Here is a 25,292-nt window from a genome sequence, read left to right on the forward strand (position 1 = left end):
GTTGGCTAACAAGGTCTCAAAGAGACATTCAGTTATCTGACCAAAAAAGAAAGATGTGTATCTGTTGTAGGTACATTGCTGTGACAGAACTTAGACATAATGATGTCATGGCCACTTAAACTATAATGGTCTTTACTTAGCAGAAATAACTTCATTTAATAGACTATATTTTTAAAATACAATACCACTGTCTACAGGGAGGTAGCTTCTGTGAGAACACACATCCTAATGGAAATTTTTAAAATTAAAACTCCAAATTTCTCTACCACAGCTGTATTTTTATTTCAAAATATTTTTAGAACTTCTCTGTATTATTGCTATGAAAGTAAGGAATTTGTGGAGAGAAAACATACTTTCTTCCATTGGAAGAGATGAAAAAAAATATATGCCACTTTTTATTTCAATGCAATTTAAAACAAGTATGAATTGAAAGCAGTAATTCTTTTAGAAGGTACAATCTGCTTCACACTAAATTGGACCATATATGTCATCAAATGATGCTAACATTATAGTTATGGGAAAGTGCCTTAAAATTATACATCAAAGAAATACTTCTGTTAAAATCTCTTTTAATGGAAACTGCATTAGCCAGAGTTGCTGTCAGAATAATAGCCTAGTAGAATTGCTCATTTTTACAGAGACTTACATATTTTCATAGATATATGTATACTAGAAGAGAACATAAAGCCATATAATTCTACAAACATTTTATTAGACTGAATGTGAGATGAAAGTGGAAGTGCAACGCATGGAAATTTATCCTGTAATTGCCAATTGAGCAATCTTTCCATGAAGACATAAGGTAAAGTAGTTGTCAACTCTGGGCTAATCTGAAAGACAGCATACTATTAAACAAGAGCACAGGTATTGTACCTAATTGTCCACTTTGAACTGATTTCTCTTAAAAATACCCTGAGTTCCAAACCCAATGCCAAAGTTAAAATCAACAACCCAAAATGAATTCACTCTTGAGTAAAATAATAGAAGAGTCCAACTGACTTTAAAATAAAAATATTTAGGTTTCTCAAAAAGAAAAATAATATTAGCCCTGTGAAATACCTGTTCCAAAAAGATCTGCATGGTTAAATAAAGTTTCACATAATTTAAGTCGCTCTAAAAAATTAACTGCATTATAATATCAAAGATTAAGGAGTCTTTTAGCAAACACACCTAGCTTAACTTTGGCTCTGATTTCCCCAACTCTAAGCAGAGAGCCCTTTTCTTATTTAATAAACAACACTTGCAGACTATGCACTGTCAGGCACTACTAGTCTATGTGCTTATTTACTAAATTAATTTACTTAATCCTCACAACAACTATATGAGATAGGTACAATTATTATTCCCATGTTACAGATGAATACACTACAGCAGAAAATGGTTAAATACCTTCCCCAAGGTCATGAAGCTGGTAAGTGGCAGAGCTAGAGTTTGAACCAGGATGGGATGACTCCAACTCCTCTTCACCTTGAGGTACACTGCTTCTATGTAATACCTATTAGAACCCAGGGAACTGATGCTGTGGAATTCTTGCTGGCAAATGCTGATATATAATAATTTAAATCTATACAAAAAGAGTGTGTTGTGGGGGGGGGGGTGATTATATAGAAAAAAAAGTGTGAGGAAATAAAAAATCCTAACAGTTAACTCAGTTGTGTTTTTACTATAAGACTCCGGAAGATTTCTTATTTTTCCTTTAAAAAATTTTTATTGTCTAACCCTCCTTCAAAAAACTATTATCAGGGGGCCGGGGATGTGGCTCGAGCGGTAGTGCGCTCGCCTGGCACACGCGGGGCACTGGGTTCAATTCTCAGCACCACATAAAAATAAAATAAAGATGTTGTGTCCACTGAAAACTGAAAAGTAAATATTAAAAAAATTCTCTCTCTCTCTCTCTCTCTCTCTTAAAAAAAAACCCTACTATCAGTATTAACACTTACTACATGCTGCCTACAGCAATGTAGGAAGCAATGCTATGTGCTTCCCATTAAATCTTCATCCTTTTGAAATGAGTACTACTATCTCCATTTCACAGATGAAGAAATTGAGGCTTAGATGACAGTGGTTTACAAAGCATATACTATGAGGTCCAAACTATTTTCAGAATATGATTAAAACCAAACTTTCCATTTTCACTGTACTGACTTTTGCACTGAAGGCAGAAAAGCAAGGGAGAGAAAACCACCATACCTCAGCACAAATCAGGGCAGCAACAGTGCTGTGCTAGGAACTACTGTGTTCTTCTCTCAGTTAAAAAAAAAAAAAAATCAGTTTCACTTAAAGATACCCTTGATGAAGTAGTAAAAATGTGACTGAATTTTGAATTCATGTCTTACTGACATGCCAAGTGACAAAGTGGGAAATGTATATGGCGTTTTTGCTGCATACATCATTACCTAAGGAAAAAGCAGTTGTGAAACTGCTTATGTAACAATTTGAACCTACTTCTTTTTATCATACAACACCATTATTACTTGAAAAAACAAGTGACTAACCATAACTATATGGTTGTTCAGATTTGATGTAGTATTTTGCAGACATTTTCTCAAAGTAAGTGAGACTGACACTTGAAGGAAATTAACTAACACTGTCTTGTTGTTTCACTGATCACATATGACCTTTCAAGTAAAAATTAGAACTCTGAAAAACTTCTACCACCAAGAACTTGGCACCTTCCCACTATTTAAAGACTCTTCCGACAAGACTGGTAGTGATATTAAAAGATGTGTGTGTGTGTGTGTGTGTGTGTTTCTTTAATTGGTTTAAAATTTGGCACAAATTCAATGCAGAGCAAAAAGATTTAAGGGGAGGTTTGCTAGAAGCTTTTGGAAGAGGAGACTGCTGCTGCATCAAAGAAAATATTCTGAGGTTAGCCCTGAGCAGTGTGACATGGGGATATGAAGCAACTGCTGCTGTGATTCTGACCTCAAAGGGAAGCCAACCTCAAGAGGAAGCAGACACTGCAGAAGGCAGAGAGGAGATGGAAGAAGCAAGTCATTGGAACCATAATTGAGCAACTGAAATCACTCCTAAAACCCACCCAACACAGCCTCTTTTTTTTTTTTTTTTTCAATTGTATACTTTTTAACTGTATGGTGAGGAGATACTTATAGCATTATTTGCTGCTTCAAATTTACTTTGCTCCTGCTACTTTTATTTATTTATTTTTTTTTAATTTTTTATTGTTGGTTGTTCAAAACATTACAAATTTCTTGACATATCATATTCCACACTTTGATTCAAGTGGGTTATGAACTCCCACCTTCCCCCCATACACAGATTGCAAATCACATCAGTTACACATCCATTGATTTACATATTGCCATACTAGTGTCTGTTGTGCTCCGCTGCCTTTCCCATCCTCCACCCTCCCCCCTCCCCACCTCTCCCCTCCCCTCCCCTCCTCTTTCTCTACCCCCTCCACTGTATAACCCTGAGGGTCTCCTTCCATTTCCATGCAATTCCCCTTCTCTCTCCCTTAACACAGCCTCTTAACTGGTGAAACCAATCTTGAGTTGGGTATTGTGTTACTTACAACAAAGAGACTGCTAAGATAAGGCATTCTATCAAATTAAATGAAATTTTCAAAAATGAATATGAATGTAACACTTAAAATTGAAGAAAAGTTCTTATTGTGAAATCTACATTGAATACATACAGTTTCACATGGAAATAACATTATTTAAAATTACCTTTTCAGTGTTCTTGTATTTTTCCCATCCTTTTAGCATTTTCAGCCATTTGGTAGTTCTTTCAATTTCCAGGTTCTTTTGCTAAAATAAAGTTGAAATTCATTGTAAATTCATTGTTACTCTTTGTTGGAGTTTTTTTGTTTTGTTTCTGCTTACAAATTACAAAAAGAAAATGCTACAAAAAAAAGTATTGCTAAAAAATGTTGTACTCTATTAGATAGCAAATATCCTATCTTAATTTGGCCTAAGTTATAAGTTGGATAATATCCGAGTTGTATCAGTAGTATTCTGTGGCTAAAGAGTAAAAAGGAATGCTCCAAGACAAGGAATGAAACTGCTTATACTTTCCAACACTTTAAGGCTAATCACATAAGGCTAGTTGTTTTTTTTTTTTAAAGAAAATTTTAAAATATCTTTCCTGAGGTCATGAAATCACAGCTTCCATATCTAATTCCCTTATTTCTCATTCTACCATATTCTAGCATATTAATGTTTTCAATTGATTTTTTTAAGGAACTGGCTATTTATTCATTTACTTACTTTTAGTGTGATTAATTTATAAATAGCACTAGGCTAGAGAAAAATTATACAAATCAGTCACAGTTGCTGCCCTATGGGGGATTCACCTCACACTAGAGGGAACGGACAAGGAAAGACACAGTGCTCTGACAGGTGCTCTGATATAGAGGCAGGGAGGGTTAACAGCAAGGTCACACAGAAGGAGCACTCAAATTCATCCAGAGGGTGTCAGAGAAAATGAGCCATACATGAATAACTGAATGACTGGGATTTTTAGGAAGTGCAATGCAGGAAAAGAATATTCTAGGCAGATGGGGAAATGTGTATTCCCAAGCTGATTCAGCAGACCTAGGGATTAGTCCCAAAAGGCTTAAAGAAAGGAAATATCAGGAGATAAGGCTTCCAAAGTAGGTAAGGGTCTTGTGTATGTCACATGAAATTGAAATCAGAGATGAAGTGGGGAATGGACAGGTGAGACAGAAAATGCGTGCTCCTCACTTCTTTGGTTTCCAGAAGAAAGATTTTTTTCCCCCTCAAAACTCAGGCCTGAGAGAGTATTAAGTTGTACGAATAAAAAGCAATGGAAAGAGAAGAGTACGCAGGAAAGGGAATAGTTGTGAGGATGCATCTTATGTTCAAGGTGGATGCTGTTTACAATCCACTAAAGTGGGTGTGGTCATCTCCATTTCATGATAAAGAAACTGAGGCACAAAGGGATTAAGGAACAGGCCTCATTAAGGATAGAAGAGGAGTTCAGAGCCAGGCATCTTGGCTTGAGGACCTGCACTCTTAGGGGCCACATCTCCTACCTCTGGTTTCTATTCTTCTCTGGTGTACCGAGGCAATTGCAGCTCCTGGAAAAAGATAACGACTCCTTTCTGACTAGCTTCAATCCAGCCTCAAACAAGGAGGCATTATATGTTGGCAGATGGCATAAACCCACTGCCAATATTTTTAGATCTAAAAGAGCCCCAGAGAAAATTCTGAATTTAGGAAGTTCTCACCAATGAGAATATTTACATTATTTTTAGCTATATTCTTAAAACTAAATTACTTTTTTTTAAACCCCTGGTGGCACTGGGGATCGAACTGAGGGCCTTGCACATGCTAGGCAAGCATTCTACCACCAAATTACACTCCCAGTTCCACTTTTTAACTCTTTTACATTCACTTATGAATTTTTTCATAATAAAATAGAGCTTGTGAGCAAAAGATAGTCTGTTAGAATTTTCATTTTTCAAAAGGTTAAGCATAGTCTTTATTATATTATTAGTGATAAAATGTTACAGATGGTTCCAAAAATATGTTTAATTTTAAAACTCAGTGGGGCACTGAAATCTAATTAATGTTTCTGCTAAATGTGACTTCAGAGATGGCCAAGCTGTGAAAAACTGAGATTGGTCTAAGTTGCCATTTGGTATTTTTTTGTTCTTCTACACTTCCTCTCCTGACTTCTTCAAAGCATAATCCCTTTTCCCACCAACTGAAAAACACCAAGTAATTTAAGCCAACCCAAGAGTATAATAACATATACTTTGCCAGGAACAACCCTGCTGAGTTCTAGCAGATCTCTTACTATCTTTCATTTTTATTACTATGAATTATCAACAAATCATTTTAGGATGTAGTCATTCTTTTTTTAAAGACACACTTTTGTATTCTAATGTTTATCATATACATATAGATATATAGATAGATAGATTATTTTAAATGTTATACAAGGACAAAATAGACACTTTAATTTTTAAGAATCATTAAATATGCTTTTCTTTCCTGACATCAGGAAAGGGAGGGAGGGAGGGAGGGAGGGAGGAAGGAAGGAAGGAAGGAAGGAAGAAAGTAGTTAGTTAGTTATACCTTGGAGAAGCTCCCAGGTTGTAGAATTTTAAAATTATGTATCAGTAGATCAATCAAGTTTAAATGTTAAACTCCATAATTCTGTCAGTTCAGCTATACCAGACTTAAATGCACACACAAGTCTTTCCCATGCTACTCATGAATCTGTAATTTATGGATAAAATATACTTTTTCACCAATACATGCTAAAGCTAATTATTCTAAATAATTATTTTGAAGTGTGAAATAATTGAAAATGTATGTGACAAATGTGAACTTAAATGCTCTAGAAAAACAGGCTAAGAAACATCAACTTGCCATAGACTCATCAACAACACAGAGATGAAACTAGAATATGACAGCATATCAGAACTTTCACCCAGAAGTTCAACAGTTTTTTTTTTTTTTTTAAAGAGAGTGTGTGAGAGAGAGAGAGAAAGAATTTTTTTTAGTATTTATTTTTTAGTTTTCGGTGGACACAACATCTTTGTTTGTATGTGGTGCTGAGGATCGAACCTGAGCCACACGCATGCCAGGCGAGCACACTACCGCTTGAGCCACATCCCCAGCCCATCAACAGATATTTTAAACTCAACATATCCAAAAAGATTTCCCCAGACATTTTGCCATTACCCTCTGTTTCCTGACATGAATTAATAATATCTCTAAGTACCATGTCAATCAAATTGGAATCTCAAAGTTGTTTTGAGTTTCCCATACCCAAATGATACTTTGCTGGTCCCACCTGTCTCCTTTCCATCCTGTCCTATGCCCTCATACAAGTAATCATAGCTCTGGGAAGAATACAATAGCTCCTTACTGACATTCCTGTCTTCAGTTCAGCCTCCACACTGCTACCACAACTTTTAAACGTGTCTACTTTAAAATCTTTCAAACGCAACTCATAAACCACAAATAAAGTTCAAAATCAACAGAGCATACCCGATGGCCCTTAACAATAAGGTCTGACTGACCTTCCAGATTCACTTGGCAGCTACTGTTATGATCTGGCTATTCTGAATTATTTGTCATTCCCAAAACATGCTGCATTTTCATGTCTCTTAGACCATTTGGTATACTTCTGACTATGATGCTCTTTCTTTCCTTGTCTGGCAAAATCCTGTATATTCTCTCCAGATGCAGATCAAATGCCCAAGGTCTGGAATTTCTTCAAATATACCCATGTCTCAAGCAAAATTAACTGTTCCCTCAGCATCCATACCATGGATTAAGGACCAAGCTGGCCTAGATTCAAATCTGAGCTATACCTATTATTTTCGCTTAGGGCAAATTATTTAATTCTTCTGTACCTTAGTTGTCTCATCCACAAAATGAGAATTATTATTATTGTTGTAACAGCAATCAATACTTCATGTTCTAGCTTTCCAAAGATCCAAATCACATTATTAATATTAAAGTATGAACTCCTTGATCACAGGAACTAAATCATATGTTCATCTTTTAATTTCATCACCTAAAACAATGACTGTTAGAAAAGAAAACTTATATAGACATTTTTAAAGAAAATAAAAGTTACATAAGACACCTGAATAGCACTATGGAGTAACTGTTAGCATTCGGTAGTCCTAAGGTGGAAGGGTGGGAAGGAGAATGAATCTAAATAGATCAAAAATCAGAATGTTACTTCTGATTGTTTGATCATTTAATATAGTCTGATCGTTATAATATAAGAATAACCAGGGTAAATTGTAAATCTCTCTAGAGCATGATAGTGGAGATGGTATCCTTCCATTACTTTAGCAACACTTTTCAAAATTCTGCCCAAAGGCAGCAAAATACAAAATTGATTCTGTTGCTTTCATGTATAAACATCTTACTTTTCTCAATTTTCCTTGTGAAATATTCAAACCCGCAAAAAAACTGGAAAAACGGTACATCGTATACTTGTATGTCCCTTACCCTAGATCCACCAATTATTAATCTTTTGCCAGATTTCATTTATTTCCATAGTTTGGGTGTTTTTGATTTGTTTTTTTGGTAGCTGATCCATTAAAAAAATCTCTAAATATTTCCAAGTATATATCACCTAAGAACAAAATCACATTATATTAATCACAGTACCATTATTATACCCAAGAAAATTTAAAATTTATTCATCATTAGTTCATAAAGAATCATACCAAATACCCTACATGTGTCCCCCAATTTTGTAGGGTTGGGGGGGAGAACCAGGAATTGAACTCAGGGGCACCCAACCACTGAGTCACATCCCCAGTACTATTTTGAATACTATTTAGAGACAGAGTCTCACTGAGTTGCTTAGCGCCTCGCGTTTGCTGAGGCTGGCTTTGAACTCACAATCCTCCTGCCTCAGCTTCCCAAGCCACTGGGATTACAGGTATGTGCAACGGTATCCAGTCTTATTCAATGTTTTATAATTCATTATCATATGTTTTGAAGCTTTAATTGTCTCATATTTGGCAGACTGCCTCCTATATGATCAGAAATCTCTCCCCTTCAAAGACCTATATTACAAATTAAGACCTATATGCCAAATGTGCTAATTACTGCAATTTTTAAAACTGTATAGGAGATCATAGCATGAGAAAATTCCACTTCCCTTCAAAATGTCAGAAAACAAATAGCCAAGAAAAAATAATGCACAGGGCTTAATGTTGGTCGATTTTCCCCCTTTGTTAGCTCTCCACTACCCCTACTCGCTAAGAAAACAGTACACCATTGCATACTTTATTCCAAGGGCTGTTTTCAGGGGAAAGACTAAAATTCTGCTTTAATTTTATGATAACCTACTGTCTTTTTTTTTTTAATTTTTATTGTTGGTTGTTCAAAACATTACATAGTTCTTGACATATCATATTTCACACTTTGAATCAAGTGGGTTATGAACTCCCATTTTTACCCTTTATACAGATTGCAGAATCATATCGGTTACACATCCACTGATTCACATATTGCCATACTAGTGTCTGTTGTATTCTGCTGCCTTTCCTATCCTCTACTACCCCCCTTCCCTCCCCTCCCCTCCCCTCTTCTCTCTCTACCGCATCTACTGTAATTCATTTCTCCCCCTTGTTTTTTTTTCCCTTTCCCGTCACTTCCTCTTGTATGTAATTTTGTATAACCCTGAGGGTCTCCTTCCATTTCCATGCAATTTCCCTTCTCTCTCCCTTTCCCTCCCACCTCTCATCCCTGTTTAATGTTAACCTTCTTCTCATGCTCTTCCTCCCTACTCTGTTCTTAGTTACTCTCCTTATATCAAAGAAGACATTTGGCATTTGTTTTTTAGGGATTGGCTAGCTTCACTTAGCATAATCTGCTCTAATGCCATCACATTTCCCTGCAAATTCCATGATTTTGTCATTTTTTAATGCAGAGTAATACTCCATTGTGTATAAATGCCACATTTTTTTTATCTATTCATCTATTGAAGGGCATCTAGGTTGGTTCCACAGTCTTGCTATTGTGAATTGTGCTGCTATGAACATCGATGTAGCAGTGTCCCTGTAGTATGCTCTTTTTAGGTCTTTAGGGAATAGACCAAGAAGGGGAATAGCTAGGTCAAATGGTGGTTCCATTCCCAGCTTTCCAAGAAATCTCCATACTGCTTTCCAAATTGGCCGCACCAATTTGCAGTCCCACCAGCAATGCACAAGTGTACCCTTCCCCACATCCTCGCCAGCACTTGTTGTTGTTTGACTTCATAATGGCTGCCAATCTTACTGGAGTGAGATGGTATCTTAGGGTGGTTTTGATTTGCATTTCTCTGACTGCTAGAGATGGTGAGCATTTTTTCATGTACTTGTGGATTGATTGTATGTCCTCCTATGAGAAGTGTCTGTTCAGGTCCTTGGCCCATTTGTTGATTGGGTTATTTGTTATTGTTTAATTTTTTGAGTTCTTTGTATACTCTGGATATTAGGGCTCTATCTGAAGTGTGAGGAGTAAAGATTTGTTCCCAGGATGTAGGCTCCCTATTTACCTCTCTTATTGTTTCTTTTGCTGAGAAAAAACTTTTTAGTTTGAGTAAGTCCCATTTGTTGATTCTAGTTATTAACTCTTGTGCTATGGGTGTCCTATTCAGGAATTTGGAGCCCGACCCCACAGTATGTAGATCGTAGCCAACTTTTTCTTCTATCAGACGCAGTGTCTCTGATTTGATATCAAGCTCCTTGATCCATTTTGAGTTAACTTTGGTGCATGGCGAGAGAAAGGGATTCAGTTTCATTTTGTTGCATATGGATTTCCAGTTTTCCCAGCACCATTTGTTGAAGATGCTATCCTTCCTCCATTGCATGCTTTTAGCCCCTTTATCAAATATAAGATAGTTGTAGTTTTGTGGATTGGTTTCTGTGTCCTCTATTCTGTACCATTGGTCCACCCGCCTATTTTGGTACCAGTACCATGCTGTTTTTGTTACTATTGTTCTGTAGTATAGTTTGAAGTCTGGTATCGCTATACCACCTGATTCACACTTACTGCTTAGAGTTGTTTTTGCTATTCTGGGTCTTTTATTTTTCCATATGAATTTCATGATTGCTTTATCTATTTCTACAAGAAATGCCGTTGGGATTTTGATTGGCATTGCTTTAAACCTATAGAGAACTTTTGGTAATATCGCCATTTTGATGATGTTGGTTCTGCCTATCCATGAACAGGGTATATTTTTCCATCTTCTAAGATCTTCTTCTATTTCTCTCTTTAGGGTTCTGTAGTTTTCATTGTATAAGTCTTTCACCTCTTTTGTTAGGTTGATTCCCAAGTATTTTATTTTTTTTTTGAGGATATTGTGAATGGAGTGGTTGTCCACATTTCCATTCCAGTGGATTTGTCGCTGATATACAGGAATGCCTTTGATTTATGCGTGTTGATTTTATAGCCTGCCGCTTTGCTGAATTCATTTATTAGCTCTAATAGTTTCTTTGTAGACCCTTTTGGGTCTGCTAGGTATAGAATCATGTCACCTGCAAATAGTGATAATTTAAGTTCTTCTTTTCCTATTTTTATGCCTTTAATTTCTTTCGTCTGTCTAATTGCTCTGGCCAGTGTTTCGAGAACCATGTTGAACAGAAGTGGTGAGAGAGGGCATCCCTGTCTTGTTCCAGATTTTAGAGGGAATGCCTTCAATTTTTCTCCATTCAGAATGATGCTAGCCTGAGGCTTAGCATAGATAGCTTTTACAATATTGAGATATGTTCCTGTTATCCCTAGTTTTTCTAGAGTTTTGAACATAAAGGATGCTGTACTTTGTCGAATGCTTTTTCCGCGTCTATCGAGATGATCATATGGTTCTTATTTTTAAGTCTATTGATGTGGTGAATAACATTTATTGATTTCCGTATATTGAACCAGCCTTGCATCCCAGGGATGAATCCTACTTGATCATGGTGCACAATTTTTTTGATATGTTTTTGTATCTGATTCGCCAGAATTTTATTGAGGATTTTTGCATCTAGGTTCATTAGAGATACTGGTCTGTAGTTTTCTTTCTTTGAAGTGTCTTTGTCTGGTTTAGGTATCAGGGTGATGTTGGCCACGTAGAATGAATTTGGAAGTTCTCCCTCTTTTTCTATTTCCTGAAGTAGCTTGAAAAGTATTGGTATTAGTTCCTCTTTAAAGGTTTTGTAAAATTCTGCTGTATACCCATCCGGTCCTGGGCTTTTCTTAGTTGGTAGTCTTTTGATGGTTTCTTCTATTTCCTCGATTGATATTGGTCTGTTTAGGTTGTCTATATCCTCCTGACTCAATCTGGGCAGATCATATGACTTAAGAAATTTATCGATGCCTTCACTATCTTCTAATTTATTGGAGTATAAGGATTCAAAATAATTTTTGATTATCTTCTGTATTTCTGAAGTGTCTGTTGTGATATTGCCTTTTTCATCCCGTATGCTAGTAATTTGAGTTCTCTCTCTTCTTCTCTTCGCTAGCATGGCTAAGGGTCTGTCGATTTTGTTTATTTGTTCAAAGAACCAACTTTTAGTTTTGTCAATTTTTTCAAATGTTTCTTTTGTTTCAATTTCATGGATTTCAGCTCTGATTTTAATTATTTCTTGCCTTCTACTTCTTTTGCTGTTGTTTTGCTCTTCTTTTTCTAGGATTTTGAGATGAAGTGTGAGATCATTTATTTGTTGGTTTTTTCTTTTTTTAAGGAATGAACTCCAAGCAATGAATTTTCCTCTTAGAACTGCTTTCCTTGTGTCCCATAGATTCCGATATGTTGTGTCTGTGTTTTCATTTATCTCTAAGAATTTTTTAATTTCCTCCTTGATGTCTTCTATAACCCATTGATCATTCAGTAACCTATTGTTCATTCTCCAAGTGATACATGATTTTTCCTTCCTTCTTTTATCGTTGATTTCCAGTTTCATTCCATTATGATCAGATAAGATGCATGGTATTATCTCTACTCCTTTATAATGTCTAAGAGTTGCCCTGTGACATAATATATGATCTATTTTTGAGAAGGATCCATGTGCTGCTGAGAAAAAAGTGTAACTGCTTGATGTTGGGTGGTATATTCTATATGTGTCAATTAAGTCTAGGTTATGAATTGTATTATTGAGTTCTATAGTTTCTTTATCCAACTTTTGTTTGGAAGATCTGTCCAGTGGTGAGAGAGGTGTGTTAAAGTCTCCCATAATTATTGTATGGTGGTCTATTAGACTCTTGAATTTGAGAAGAGTTTGTTTGATGAACATAGCTGCACCATTGTTTGGAGCATATATGATTGTTATGTCTTGTTGGTGTACGGTTCCCTTGAGCAGTATGTAGTGTCCCTCTTTATCCCTTTTGATTAACTTTGGCTTGAAATCTATTTTATTTGATGAGTATGGACACTCCTGCTTGTTTCCGAAGTCCATATGAGTGATATGATTTTTCCCAACCTTTCACCTTCAGTCTATGTATGTCTTTTCCTATCAAATGCGTCTCCTGTAGGCAGCATATTGTTGGATCTTTTTTTTTTTGATCCATTCTACTAGCCTGTGTCTCTTAATTGGTGAGTTTAAGCCATTAACATTTAGGGTTATTATTGAGATATGGATTGTTCTTCCAGCCATATTTGTTTATTTATGTTACTTAACATGGTTTGTTTTTCCTCTCTGATTATTTTTCCCTTTACTATACTACCTTCCACTGTTGGTTTTCATTGTTATTTTACATTTCCTCTTCCTGTAATGTTTTGCTGAGGATGTTTTGAAGAGATGGTTTTCTAGCTGCAAATTCTTTTAACTTTTGTTTATCGTGGAAGGTTTTAATTTCATCTTCCATCCTGAAGCTTAATTTCGCTAGATACACAATTCTTGGTTGGAACCCATTTTCTTTCAGCGTTTGAAATATGTTGTTCCAGGATCTTCTAGCTTTCAGAGTCTGTGTTGAAAGATCAGCTGTTATCCTGATTGGTTTACCCCTAAATGTAATCTGCTTCCTTTCTCTTGTAGCTTTTAAAATTCTCTCCTTATTCTGTATGTTGGGCATCTTCATTATAATGTGTCTAGGTGTGGATCTCTTATGATTTTGCACATTCGGCGTCCTGTAGGCTTCTAGGATTTGGGATTCTGTCTCATTCTTCAAGTCTGGGAAGTTTTCTCATATTATTTCGTTGAACAGATTGCTCATTCCTTTGGTTTGGACCTCTATACCTTCCTGTATCCCAATGACTCTTAAGTTTGGTCTCTTTATGTTATCCCATATTTCTTGGATGTTCTGTTCATGGTTTCTTAACAGTCTCGCTGAGCTGTCTATGTTCCTTTCAAGTTGAAATACTTTGTCTTCATTGTCTGATGTTCTATCTTCTAAGTGTTCTACTCTGCTGGTAGTATTCTCATTTGAGTTTTTAAGTTGGTTTATTGCTTCCTGCATTTCTAGGATTTCTGTTTGTTTTTTATAACCTCTATCTCCCTATATAGTTGATCTTTTGCTTCTTGGATTTGTTTATATAATTCATTGTCAAAGTGATCTTTCATTGTCTAATTTTGCTGTCTAATGTCTTCCTTGAGACTCCAGATCATCTGAAGCATGTAAATCCTGAATTCTTTATCTGACATTCCATCTGCTGCAGCTGTTACCTCTTCTAAAGTTGAGTTGACCTGCATTGCTTGTGGTCCTTTCTTTCCTTGTCTTTTCATACTGCTCGTGTTTCTTTCTGCTTGGTGAAACTGTTGTGTTATTGAGTTTTCCCCCTATATATTTATATTGCTCTTGTATAGTTGCAAAGTCTCCCTTGCAGGGGCGGGCGGCGGCTCTGCCCCTCCTCCAATTGGGGTGATGTGTCTACCACGCCGGCGGGCTGCTGGGCCTGTTCTGTCGGTCGGTCGCAGGTCTGCCCACTTTGCAGGTGCGTGCGGCAGCTCTGCTCCGCACCTCCTCCAATTGGGGCGATGTGTCTACCACGCCGGGAGGCCGCTGGGCCTGCTCCGCTGGTCGGTCGCAGGTCTGCCCACCTTGCAGGCGTGGGCGGTGGCTCTGCTCCGCACCTCCTCCAATTGGGGCGATGTGTCTACCACGCTGGAGGGCCGCTGGGCCTGCTCCACCGGCCTGTCGCAGGTCCCACTTGCAGGCCTAACCTACTGTCTTAAGTTAATGTTGCCTCCAAGTCAGAATTGGCCTCTCCTATTAGGCTAAGGAGGGTTTAAGATTAAAACTGAACTCATGATCATCTTTGTTACCTCTCATCCTTCAGTTATCTCAGACAATATTTTTAATTGTATAGGTCCATCTGAACAGCTTATGTCCTAAATCTCCTGCCACTATTCATATAGTGAAAAACTTAAGACAAAAGTTAAACATACACAATCCATAGATGGTTGTTAAACAGCCTTCTTTTTAAGAATAAGGCACCTTAGAACTTTGCTTAAATTCAAGTGTTCAGATGCTTTTATTCTACTTGAATATTAGTGTGATATTGTGACACAATGAAAATACATTTTTGGTTTCTACTCCCCTGTTTCTGTTTCTAGTGTCCCTGGGATTCCTTGAGTAACAGGAGAATCTATTATTCTAATGATGTGACTCTTAGTGGGCTCCTGGATAAATTCCACATTCTACTGCCTAAAAACAGGAGAGGAGCTAGTGATTGAATTAATAATCAATCATACTTATATCATAAAACATCCATAAAAATCCCTGAACTTTGGAAAGCTTCCAGGCTAATGAACTAATGGAGGGTTGCATACCCAAAAAGGGTATCTCTACCTTGCCCTATGCATTTTCCATTTGGCTATTGAGTTGTTTCCTTTTAAAATAAATAAATGGGTAATAATAAGTGAACATGCTTTCATGAGTTCTGTGAGCAATTATAGCTAATGATCAAACCAGAGGATTAGGTCATGGGGACCTCTTATTTACAGCCCATAATTCAGAAGTACAGGTGACAACCTGGGGCTTTTGATTTGTTCCTGACATCAGAGACATTCTTCTGAGACTGAGTCTTAACCTGTGAGGTTTATGCTAATTCTAGTAATTGCCAAAATTGAGTTAAATACTGCACTACATGAAGAAATTGCTGAGTCTATAAAAATCCAATCAGTATCCACTAAGAACTGCTTAGTGTTTGGAGAAAAACTCAATCACATCTTGGTAGCTGCATTTTTAAAGATACATGAAATGAGAGAATAGTTAAAAAGAAAAAAACTGTTTTCCCCCATCTCTTACCATTAATCTGTTTTCAACTAATACAATTAAGACAATGAATGAAGATGAAGTTGACAGGAATAACCCATGCCTAGATCTCACCAGCAGAGGTCAGGAGAGCACAAGAAGTACAAGAAGGAATGGGTCTGTTTTTACAGAGCACTTTGAAAATGGCAAGCCCATTAGTCATGTATTTTGAGAAAGATTTCAAACCATGTAAACTTAAGGTATCATTTTTTAAGAAATAATGGGCTCCAATATTGTATTCATCAGGCAAAATACTGCACTATATGAAGAAATTGCTGAATCTATAAAAATTCATAGTTTTATAAAAACTCTCCTTATTAAAAACATTAATAAGCTCAAAGAAATAATATAATCCATTATTAATATTGTTCTCTGCAGATTAAATATAATAAGTGTATTTGTTTATTTGTTTAATTGCCTGTTTGGGGGGACCCAAAACACTTTGAAAATACCAGCATTAATCCTCTTATGAGGAAGGATTACTATCCCAATTCTAAATGGAGAGCTACCTCATGTAAAATAATACATCTGCAAATCTAGAAGTGAAGCCATGATCACTTGATCACACACCAGTATGTCAGTATTCCCAAATGGCAGGAAGTATATATATGCTTCAAGGGTATGCTTTGTAAAAACTAGAGCCATCAGCAAAGCTATTTTCTTCACTGACTGTATTCAATTAAAAAGTAAACGGAAAATTTTTATTAGTTTCCTAGAAGTGGAGAGCATGGCAGCTAGGTCTAGGCACTGGCTGTGCAATACATGAATTTAAAACAGAAAAACTGGAGGAAAATCTGACAATCTAAAAAGTTTCTAGCCTTAAACTGCTTTGCATGAGTCTAAGTATTCATTCCACTTTAAAGAAGCCAAAAACTATACAAGTAGGAGGTCATGCAGTTTAAGTGTGGTTGATATATGAAAGGCCTTCTAGAACCTCAATTAATAGCCTCAAAGCCCTGCCCCAATAAAAATTTGACAAATAAGGATAAAATTATATCTTATTTTAAAATAAATTATTAAGGTATGCATAATCACTTTGTACTGATGAGTGACTCATTATATTAAATTCATTAGAAACAACCAATTAATTATAAGCCTAATAGCACTGGATAGGGGGTCATCTGTTGTAAGGTCTTTAAGAAAAATTGAAATTTTTTAAAAATACAAATTTAACAGCTTCTTTCAAGCATGCATCCTCTACTGGCTCTGTCTTATATTTTTTTCTTCACTGTCCCATTTCTTTAATCATCTAAATCACTGATTTGAAGACTCTGAGATGTTCTGGACCAGGAAATTATTTCTTAAAAGGTGGGAGAGGAAGAGATCAATAATGGGTTACTGGATTTTTATTTTGTCAAAAGTGGATATTTTTTGTTTAAAAAAAATACCATCCAATATTTCTCTCCTTAATTTCTCAAATAAAGCACATTTTTAAAACACCTGAAAGGATCATCTCTGCCAGTCTTCAAATCAGTAAGTACTTTTAGGGTTATAAAGAAGTCATTACATCCATTTACTCAGTCCACACTTATTGAGCAGATGTGATATGCTAAGCACTGTTCTAAGTTATAGGGATATAGCAATGATCAAAGCAGATTTTTTAAAAAGGGAGGAGGAGGCAGAAGGATGAGGAAGAAGTAGAAGAAGAAGAGAAAGAGAAGGAAGAAGAGGGAAGAGGAGGAAGAAAAGGAAGGAAAGAAGGCAGAAGAAGCCTCATATAGATTACATCCTACAGGGAAACACAGACAAAATAAAACAACAAGCAAATTGTATAATTTGCAAAATAGTATTAAGTGCTAAAGAGAAAAACAAAGGAGGATAATTAACACTAGAGGAGAGACAGTTTTCAATTTCAGATGATAGCCAGGGCAGTCTTATTTTGATGTTGACATTTAGTAAACACTTGAAGGAAATGAGTCTTGCAGCTATTGGTGAGGGGAAAACATTCCAAGAGGAAGCAGCCAGTGGAAAAGGCCTGAAAGAGGGAATGTGGCCACCATGTTCAAGAGATACTAAGAAGCCAGCACTTGAGCAAAAGTAGGTGACTCAGAGAACTAACAGAAGCTAGATCATTCAGGGCTTTGAAGGTCATTTGAAGGACTTTGCTTTTAATGTGGATGAGATGGGGAGCCACCATAAGGTTCTGATCAGAAAGTAACATGATCTCATTCATTTTAACAGAACCTGGTTCTAGTTGTTTCAGAGAACACGTGGGAGGAAGGGGCCATGGCAGAGATGGGAAGATAGGAAGACAGATTACAGTGGACCAGATAGCAGAGGTAAAGAGAGTGAGAAATCACCAGATTCTGAACACATTTTGAAAGTGAAACTCATAGTATTTGTTGACAGATGAGATGAGGGATTTGAAAGAAAGTCAAAGACAATTTAGAAGATTTAGAATGAACAACTAGAAAAGTAGATTTTATTTACTGTGATGGGAAACTTGTTAACAGGTGATTTAGGTACTGAACCAAATACTGTCAACCTGGGAAAAGATCAAAATTCAAAAACTGAAGTAATGTTCCTACTGAGGAGTGTCACTTTTGTGCCACTGTCACTGAAAAACCTTAAGTGAAACCAACTGTAATAGCTAAAACAGAACTCCAGTTAGGAGAGAAGATAGGAATAAAGACATGAAAATAGGATACCCTGGTGGTATCAGTGGGTCAGAGGATTAGTTAAGTCAAAGCACTAAACAAGGAGGTGATAGTCAGAGGGTGGGGACAAATCCTTATGCTACCATTTAAAGTGGACTGGTGGAATGCTCACCATAGGCAGAATTTACAAAGCAATCACCATTATTGTCACTTTTCATGTACTCCTCAGTGACATCTGCCTTCTCCACCACCAGCATACCATTTCCTTTCACTAACACTATTGTCTAGAAAACCACCATTGTGGCTTATTCTCCCACCTTCTTCTAGTCAAAGGACACAGTGAGTTTCCCAAAGGCAGAAACTGTTTTATTTGATCTTAGAATTCTATGCAGTAGCTAGTCTAGTGCAAGACACATAATTGCTACTCAATAATGCAGCTATTAAAAGAAAGAAGTCCCTTTGCCAAAACGTCTAGGTTATGATACTGAGAGAGAACCAGAGAGTCTTTCAACTGCAGGAAGTGTCTGTAGGGCTCTCTACACAAGTACATAGCAGTTTTGCCTATATCTTAAGCTTTTGCTATAGTTTTGATTTTCACAAAATGTTGGTATTAGGAAGATTTTCTAAAATGTTTTCAAATTCCAATACCAGTCTCAGCAGTCCTTTCCCCTCATTGGATATACACAGACAACAATCGTAAATGACACCTTCACTTTCATTCTACAATTCATTTTTGAGAACAGAAAACAATGGCGAAGGAGAAAGGAGACTCTGAGCACTCTTACAACATTCAGTTCCTACTTCTCACTCACACTCATGAAGAAAACCAGCTCCTTGCTAAGTAGATGGAGGAAAGGTTTAAAAAAGAAGGGGGGGGGGGGGGCGGGGCAGGGAGAAGAAAAGGCTGACATGTTTACAATGTAACACTTGCCTAAGTCCTAAAAGTGTGAAGATACTTACTTGAACATATAAAATGGTTTTTGCTGTTATTTATAGGAAATTTATTAGATCTCCTGAAACAGTTGTTTTCCAAAGAGCTACTGGTCTTGAGAAGCACTGTGAAGCTATTTAAAAGTTGTCTGCCCAGGGTCCTTCCCCAGAGAGGCTGGTTTCACAGACTAAGGCAAGGCCTAGGTGAGACTGCAGCCTCCCATACTAGAATTCAAGTCATTTCCAGTAACAGCTATCTTTCCTTATTTTCAAGTATGTTTCAGAATCTCACAGACCCTTCTAAAATTATTTCACCATTAATTTAATTCTCTTCTTAGCATGACATAATTAGTGTTAAATTTTAACAATGATTGCACCATATAATATGGCACTCAAAATAACCAAGGTGGTTCATTCAATAAAGGCAATTCATTAGTAACTACAAATAAATGGACTTACCCGTTCCACAGCTGCATTATGAAATGGGAGCTCCTCCTCACTGCAGAGAATAACATGTGAAATAGTTGAAATCAGAGCAGACTTTTAAAAATTATTTAAGTACAAATGATGTACCATATTTTTTGCCACCACGAGAGTTATGTAAACGTCCATTCCACTGAATTCAAGAGAAAACAACTGCTATTCTGTAACCACAATGTCCTTATCTTCCAATTTCTAGAACTGCCCTGTCCAATACAGTAGCTACGTGTAGCTATTTAAGTGTAAATTAAAATTCAATAAAATTCAGCATTATTCAGTCTCATTAACCATGTAGCTAGAGGCTGCCATACTGAACATTTCCATCACTGCAGAAAGTTCTACTGGATGAAGCTGCTCTAGAACCAGGAGTCGGCAAACTTCTTCTTTCAAAGTAAATACTTAAATAGTAAATATATTTGGCTTTGTGGACCATACAATCTTTTTCACAACTATTCAACTCTTGAGACAATAGTGCAAAAGCAGCCATAGATAACATGTTGACTGAGGGTGGCACTGTTCCCACAAAAAATTTTATAAAAACAGGTAGTGAGCTTGATTTGGCACACAAATTGGTCTATCAGCCTTTACTCTAGACTCCAACTAAGGTCTATAATAATTGACTGTTTCAAAAATTAGCATAGTGATGAGGATGTAGCTTAGTGGTAGAGGGCTTGCCTAGCATGCACAAGGACCTGGGTTCAAAGGCCAGTACCACAAAAATAAAAAAAAAAACGAATAAAAACTATCATAAAGAAAAAAAGCTTCTAGGGGATTTGTGAATGAAAAAGAAAACTTCTACTTTCATTCTATACAATAAAGAAAGCAATTCACTGTTAAAACTTTAAGAGATGATTTTAAAAAAATACACTCTGTTGTCATGTATTTTAAAAAAATAAGAAGAAGAAGTAGAAAAGGAATTCCATTTACATCTATATGTGTAATTTGAATTGTAATGCATTCTGTTGTCATATATAACAAATTAAAATTTAAAATTATTTTTAAAAAGACAAAGAAAAAAATATGAAACCAATCAAATTAATTTCTTTGGCATAGAACTTGTATAATACTAGAATTCTAATATAAAATAGTCTAAGACCTTTACATTAACTGTCAGTAATATAGAAACAATGTACTATCCGTAAACTAAGTAATGTGCTTTCAGTGGCTTTCAAAGTAGTACTGATGTTTCAGCAACAACATGTACATAGTTTTCCCTTAAACTAAACCGTACCACTTTGAGGAGCATGACGGATCAGTATTAATAAGTTCAGTGATTCCAAAGGCACTCTGGCTACTTTGCAAAGTCCTTAGATGAACCCTTAAGCCACAGCAATGGAACTGACAAGAAAAAATGTAATAGCCAAAAGAGATCTTAAAGAGTACAAATCCCTCACTTCACAGATAAGAAAACCAACATTTTCACTTAGTCATTTAGCCTAACATAGCAATGCTCAGCACTTTCTAATCCAGTGGATGCAAATGGAGTTCTTTAGCTAGCACAAGAACACAGGAAGAAAAGGGATGGAGGATGAGAAAGCAATTCTCAAGAAGAAAAGAAACTTTTTGAGGTTTAAAATTAAAAGCCTTCAAGATGGATGAGACAGCAAGAATGTTAGTTCAGTTTCCCTATGGAGTTTTTTGCATTATTTCTTATCTCTAAAACTCTTCATAAGGAATCTGCTATGTGCACACACACTGCTCTCCACACAACCTTGCACTCCTACCTCTGTGTTGGCAGATGCTATTGTGTACAGTCTTCCAAGGAGCTTCCTTGCCTCATCAAGACCTCTGTGCCATGTCCAGAAGACACCCGGCATGCTGAGGTCAATGTTGGTGAACAACTGTGTGGACAGAGAGATGAATGCGTACCCTATGTGCGTGGATACATCTTTACCTTGCCACACAAATATCCTTCATGCAGAAGAGAGGAAGGACCACATCAGGGTGAATACAAAGTATTTCTTTACATCAGCAAACTACAGCCCATGGGTCAAATCTGGCTTATTGCTAGTTTTGTAAATAAAGTTTTAATGGAACACTGCTATGCTCATTGATTTGGGCGTTGTCTATGTTTGTTTTCATACTACAGTAATAGATAGAATAGTTGTGACAAAGACCATATGGCCCCCACAGAGCCAAAAACATTTAGTATCTGACTCTTTACAGAAAATGTTTGGCAACCCCTGTTTTAGGGAATAAGGGCTTAAGGACACCTAAAAGTTGTTTTTTAAGTAAAATAACAAGTTGACAAGTAGCTATACCTCATGGAAACACAGTAACTAAAAACAATGACATAGTCATCAAGGGAAAGAGAGAGAATTTAACTGGATATAGTTTTCATCCATTATTAAACTTGAAATGTATTACTAATTAGAGTATGTGTGCCTATGATTTCTCAACAGTTCAGACAGAATACTTCTGTCACTGAGATAAACGTTCATTTGGAAATTTGAAACTTAATTTGTTAAAATCAATAAGCTTAATACATTACCTAAATTTAATTTTTGGTTTTGAAATAAGTTTTACCTAGCTAGTCAGAATGTATAGGATCAGTAGAAAGAGTTCTCAAGCCCTTGTAAGCAAAACAGATAATCTTTAAAAATAAAAACACCTTTATTTTGGTTCTCATGTTTATTCAGTCCTGGTAAACTACAGTCCACCTGCTAAATTTCATAAATATACAAATTTGATAATTAACTGAACATCTGATGCTTGCTATTAATTTATCGTTCCTATTTTTGGTATAATTTCCTTTTAATTCATCTATTAATAACTTATGACCCAAAAGAATTATTTATCATTATCCAAATACCAGACATTCTTTGTTGAGCGGACTAACGGTGCTATTTTTGATTAGCAAGTTTAAAGTTTTCCAACTTCTTCAATAAGCTCGATTTCTCCATCCACCAGCTGTACATCACAGGCACAGACTAGAGATGACACCCTACTGCCGGAAACTAAACAAAAATGTTGTTGTTCCAACATAGAGCCAGGCCGGTTTGGCAGCAGCTTTAATATTTATTGTGAAATCCACTGTAAAACCAAAGTATACTATATTTGTTAATCAATGCTCCTCCTTCACATATCATAACAAGTAATTTATGTTTCCAAAACTATAATTATATTTGAATTCAGCTGCCTTCAGAGAAGACAACAATTTCTACAATTTTTTTGTCATTTTATTGTATTGACGTTGAACTTAAAACCCAATTTCATTGCAGAACCAATCAAAAATTACAAATAACAGAAAGAAAAGCTCTTTCAATCAAGGTGTGACAGGGAGTAATATCTAAATGCTCACATCAAGTGACTTATTCAACAGTGCAAAAAAACTCCAGTCTACAGGGACATGCAACCAAAGCCACCAGCAGCAATCTCTGAAGAACGTGTTTTACTAAAATAAAGCATTGTGACAAAAATCAATGGCTTTGGTGAAATTTAATAAAGCCTAACATTACACTCAAATCCATTTCTATGCTTCATTATTTTCATCTGTACTACCTGCTTTCAGGCTGCTTCATGGAATAAATTAGGGAAAAAAATTAGTATGACAATGTGACAATCAGCAACTGGTTCATCTTCTAATAAGTGTTGAACTTGGCTATCTTAGCATCTATCTTGACAGACATGATCATTTCTAACAGTATCCTCATTAGAAATTCTTCCTCTCACCCATCATCCACCCTTTCAATTTTTTTTCTAGGCATTTCATAGAACTTATTCTATATTTCTCTTATTAAAAATACAAGAAGGTTGTAGCAGGTATTATACCACAGTAGTGCATAACACATGCTCTTTGGTGAGACTGCCCAGATCTACCCCCGAAACCTGACATTTACTGTCACTATGACTTGGGCAAGTTATTTGACCTCTTCCTGTTTCAGTTTCACTATCTAAAACCAGGAAGATTTTAAAAAGCACCTACCTTGAAGACTTTTTGAGAGGAATAAGTAAGTTAATTCATGTAAGGACTTAGAACACATTAAGTATTCATGAATATTAACTAGCATTACTAACCTAAGTTATTGACTTTTTTCTAACTAGAAGCCAAATGAACCTCAGCACAGAGTGAAAAACAAATTTAAATTAATTGTTTCTAAGACCTAATTCATGTTGTTTCCAGCAAAAAGAAGAAAATTTAGTAATTAAGAGACCACTTTGGAATGCACAAATTTTTCTTATAGACTTCACACTATATTAGACCATTTTATGATGAAAACATTATTACAGTGGTTCAGTCCCATCAGAAATACCTAGGAAAGTCAAAAACAATTAAGCTATATCCTACTTTCTGAATCAAAATCTAGTTTAGAACCCCAAATGTTTTTTTATTTGTTTAATTTTTCCACCTAATTCTTATTTGCACATAAATCTGAGACCTAGAGACTTTAACAGGCTTAATGCTCAAATTAGGACTTCAAAACTTCATTTACATGCCGGAACTACATACTGACCCATAAAAATGTGTAATCATTCCCTGTAACATTTGTGGTCAAGTTTGATTTTAAAGAGAGGTGAGGTTAAGAACTGTATTAAATACTGCTCTGCTAGTCCAGTGAAATTCAAAGTCTTCTGATTATAATAACTCGGGAAAAAGTTTCAGATTGTAATGTCTAGTATTTTTCCAGAACTTAATAAAGCATTCTTACATTTTATTTCTTCAAAGGCTCAATACTCTTAAGGTATATAAAGCAATTACTGATTCTTGTTTTCAGATAAAATGGTTTATAGTTTACTGACCAGGGACCAGCAAAGCCACAAAAAACACACAGAGATATTCCTAGCTTTTCCCTATGTACGATAAACAAAACTGGAAGAGTAAATTTGAAAGAAAAGTCAGTTAATCCTTAAACTGTATGTAACAAATGTATAGAGATGAACCTATGGGAAGCTGACTCAACAATGCCAGAATCATAACAAGCGGATTCACATCATCTTGCGGGATGTTTTTTAAGAATCAAAATTCACTTTCACTGTTTTATTGTAGTGGTCTAGCTTTCTCTTAACTCTTTCTTTATATAATATACTCACGATAAATGGGATTAATTTTGAGAAGCAATATCATGAATACATTTATAGTAGGGAAGATGAATGCCGTTTCTTTTCATTGCTCATTTTTAGGCTACATAACCCTAATGTTCTAATTGCCAATTATTTTTAAAATGCATTTATATGAAATTAAATATTTTGTAATTATTCTAGAAATATAACTGTTATCCATGTGTGTTTAATTCTGATAAATTATTAATACAACTCTTTTATTGCATTTAATATTCTTACCAAAACCCCCAAAATATTAAACTCTATTCTTAACTATATAGTTCAATTTAAATCAAAAGGTTAACATTCCAGGAATTTAGTATCAAAAAAGTATATTGTCAGACTATTGCTGGAATCATATTCACAGAAATTCTATTAAAAATAAAAAAAACAGGTGACCATAGAAACATTAAAATATAAAATATTAGCTTTCAATCCATGTGACTTACTGTAAAAAGCCAAATCTATCCGTGACTTTGTAAACAAGGTAATCAGCATCTTCCCAAGGTTCAATATCTGCACCTTCTCGTCCCTAAAACAATGGACAAAGGAATTTATA

At 35.8% G+C, this 25,292-nt stretch overlaps 1 protein-coding gene across 2 annotated transcripts in view; it reads right to left on the reverse strand.

The window, feature by feature from the left end:
* The window catches only part of Usp6nl (USP6 N-terminal like), a 161,494-nt gene that overhangs the window by 44,220 nt on the left and 91,982 nt on the right, over window positions 1–25,292 (reverse strand). For both annotated transcript variants that reach the window (XM_027944886.3, XM_071599800.1), the window contains exons 4-6: window positions 25,183–25,265; window positions 19,673–19,712; window positions 3,693–3,773 (exon numbers count right to left, since the gene is read on the reverse strand). In XM_027944886.3, coding sequence (XP_027800687.1) covers window positions 3,693–3,773; window positions 19,673–19,712; window positions 25,183–25,265 — 204 coding nt within the window. The remainder of the gene's footprint in view (window positions 1–3,692; window positions 3,774–19,672; window positions 19,713–25,182; window positions 25,266–25,292) is intronic.

Source organism: Marmota flaviventris, chromosome 12, assembly GCF_047511675.1.
Source record: "Marmota flaviventris isolate mMarFla1 chromosome 12, mMarFla1.hap1, whole genome shotgun sequence".
Classification (NCBI taxonomy): Eukaryota; Metazoa; Chordata; class Mammalia; order Rodentia; family Sciuridae; genus Marmota; species Marmota flaviventris.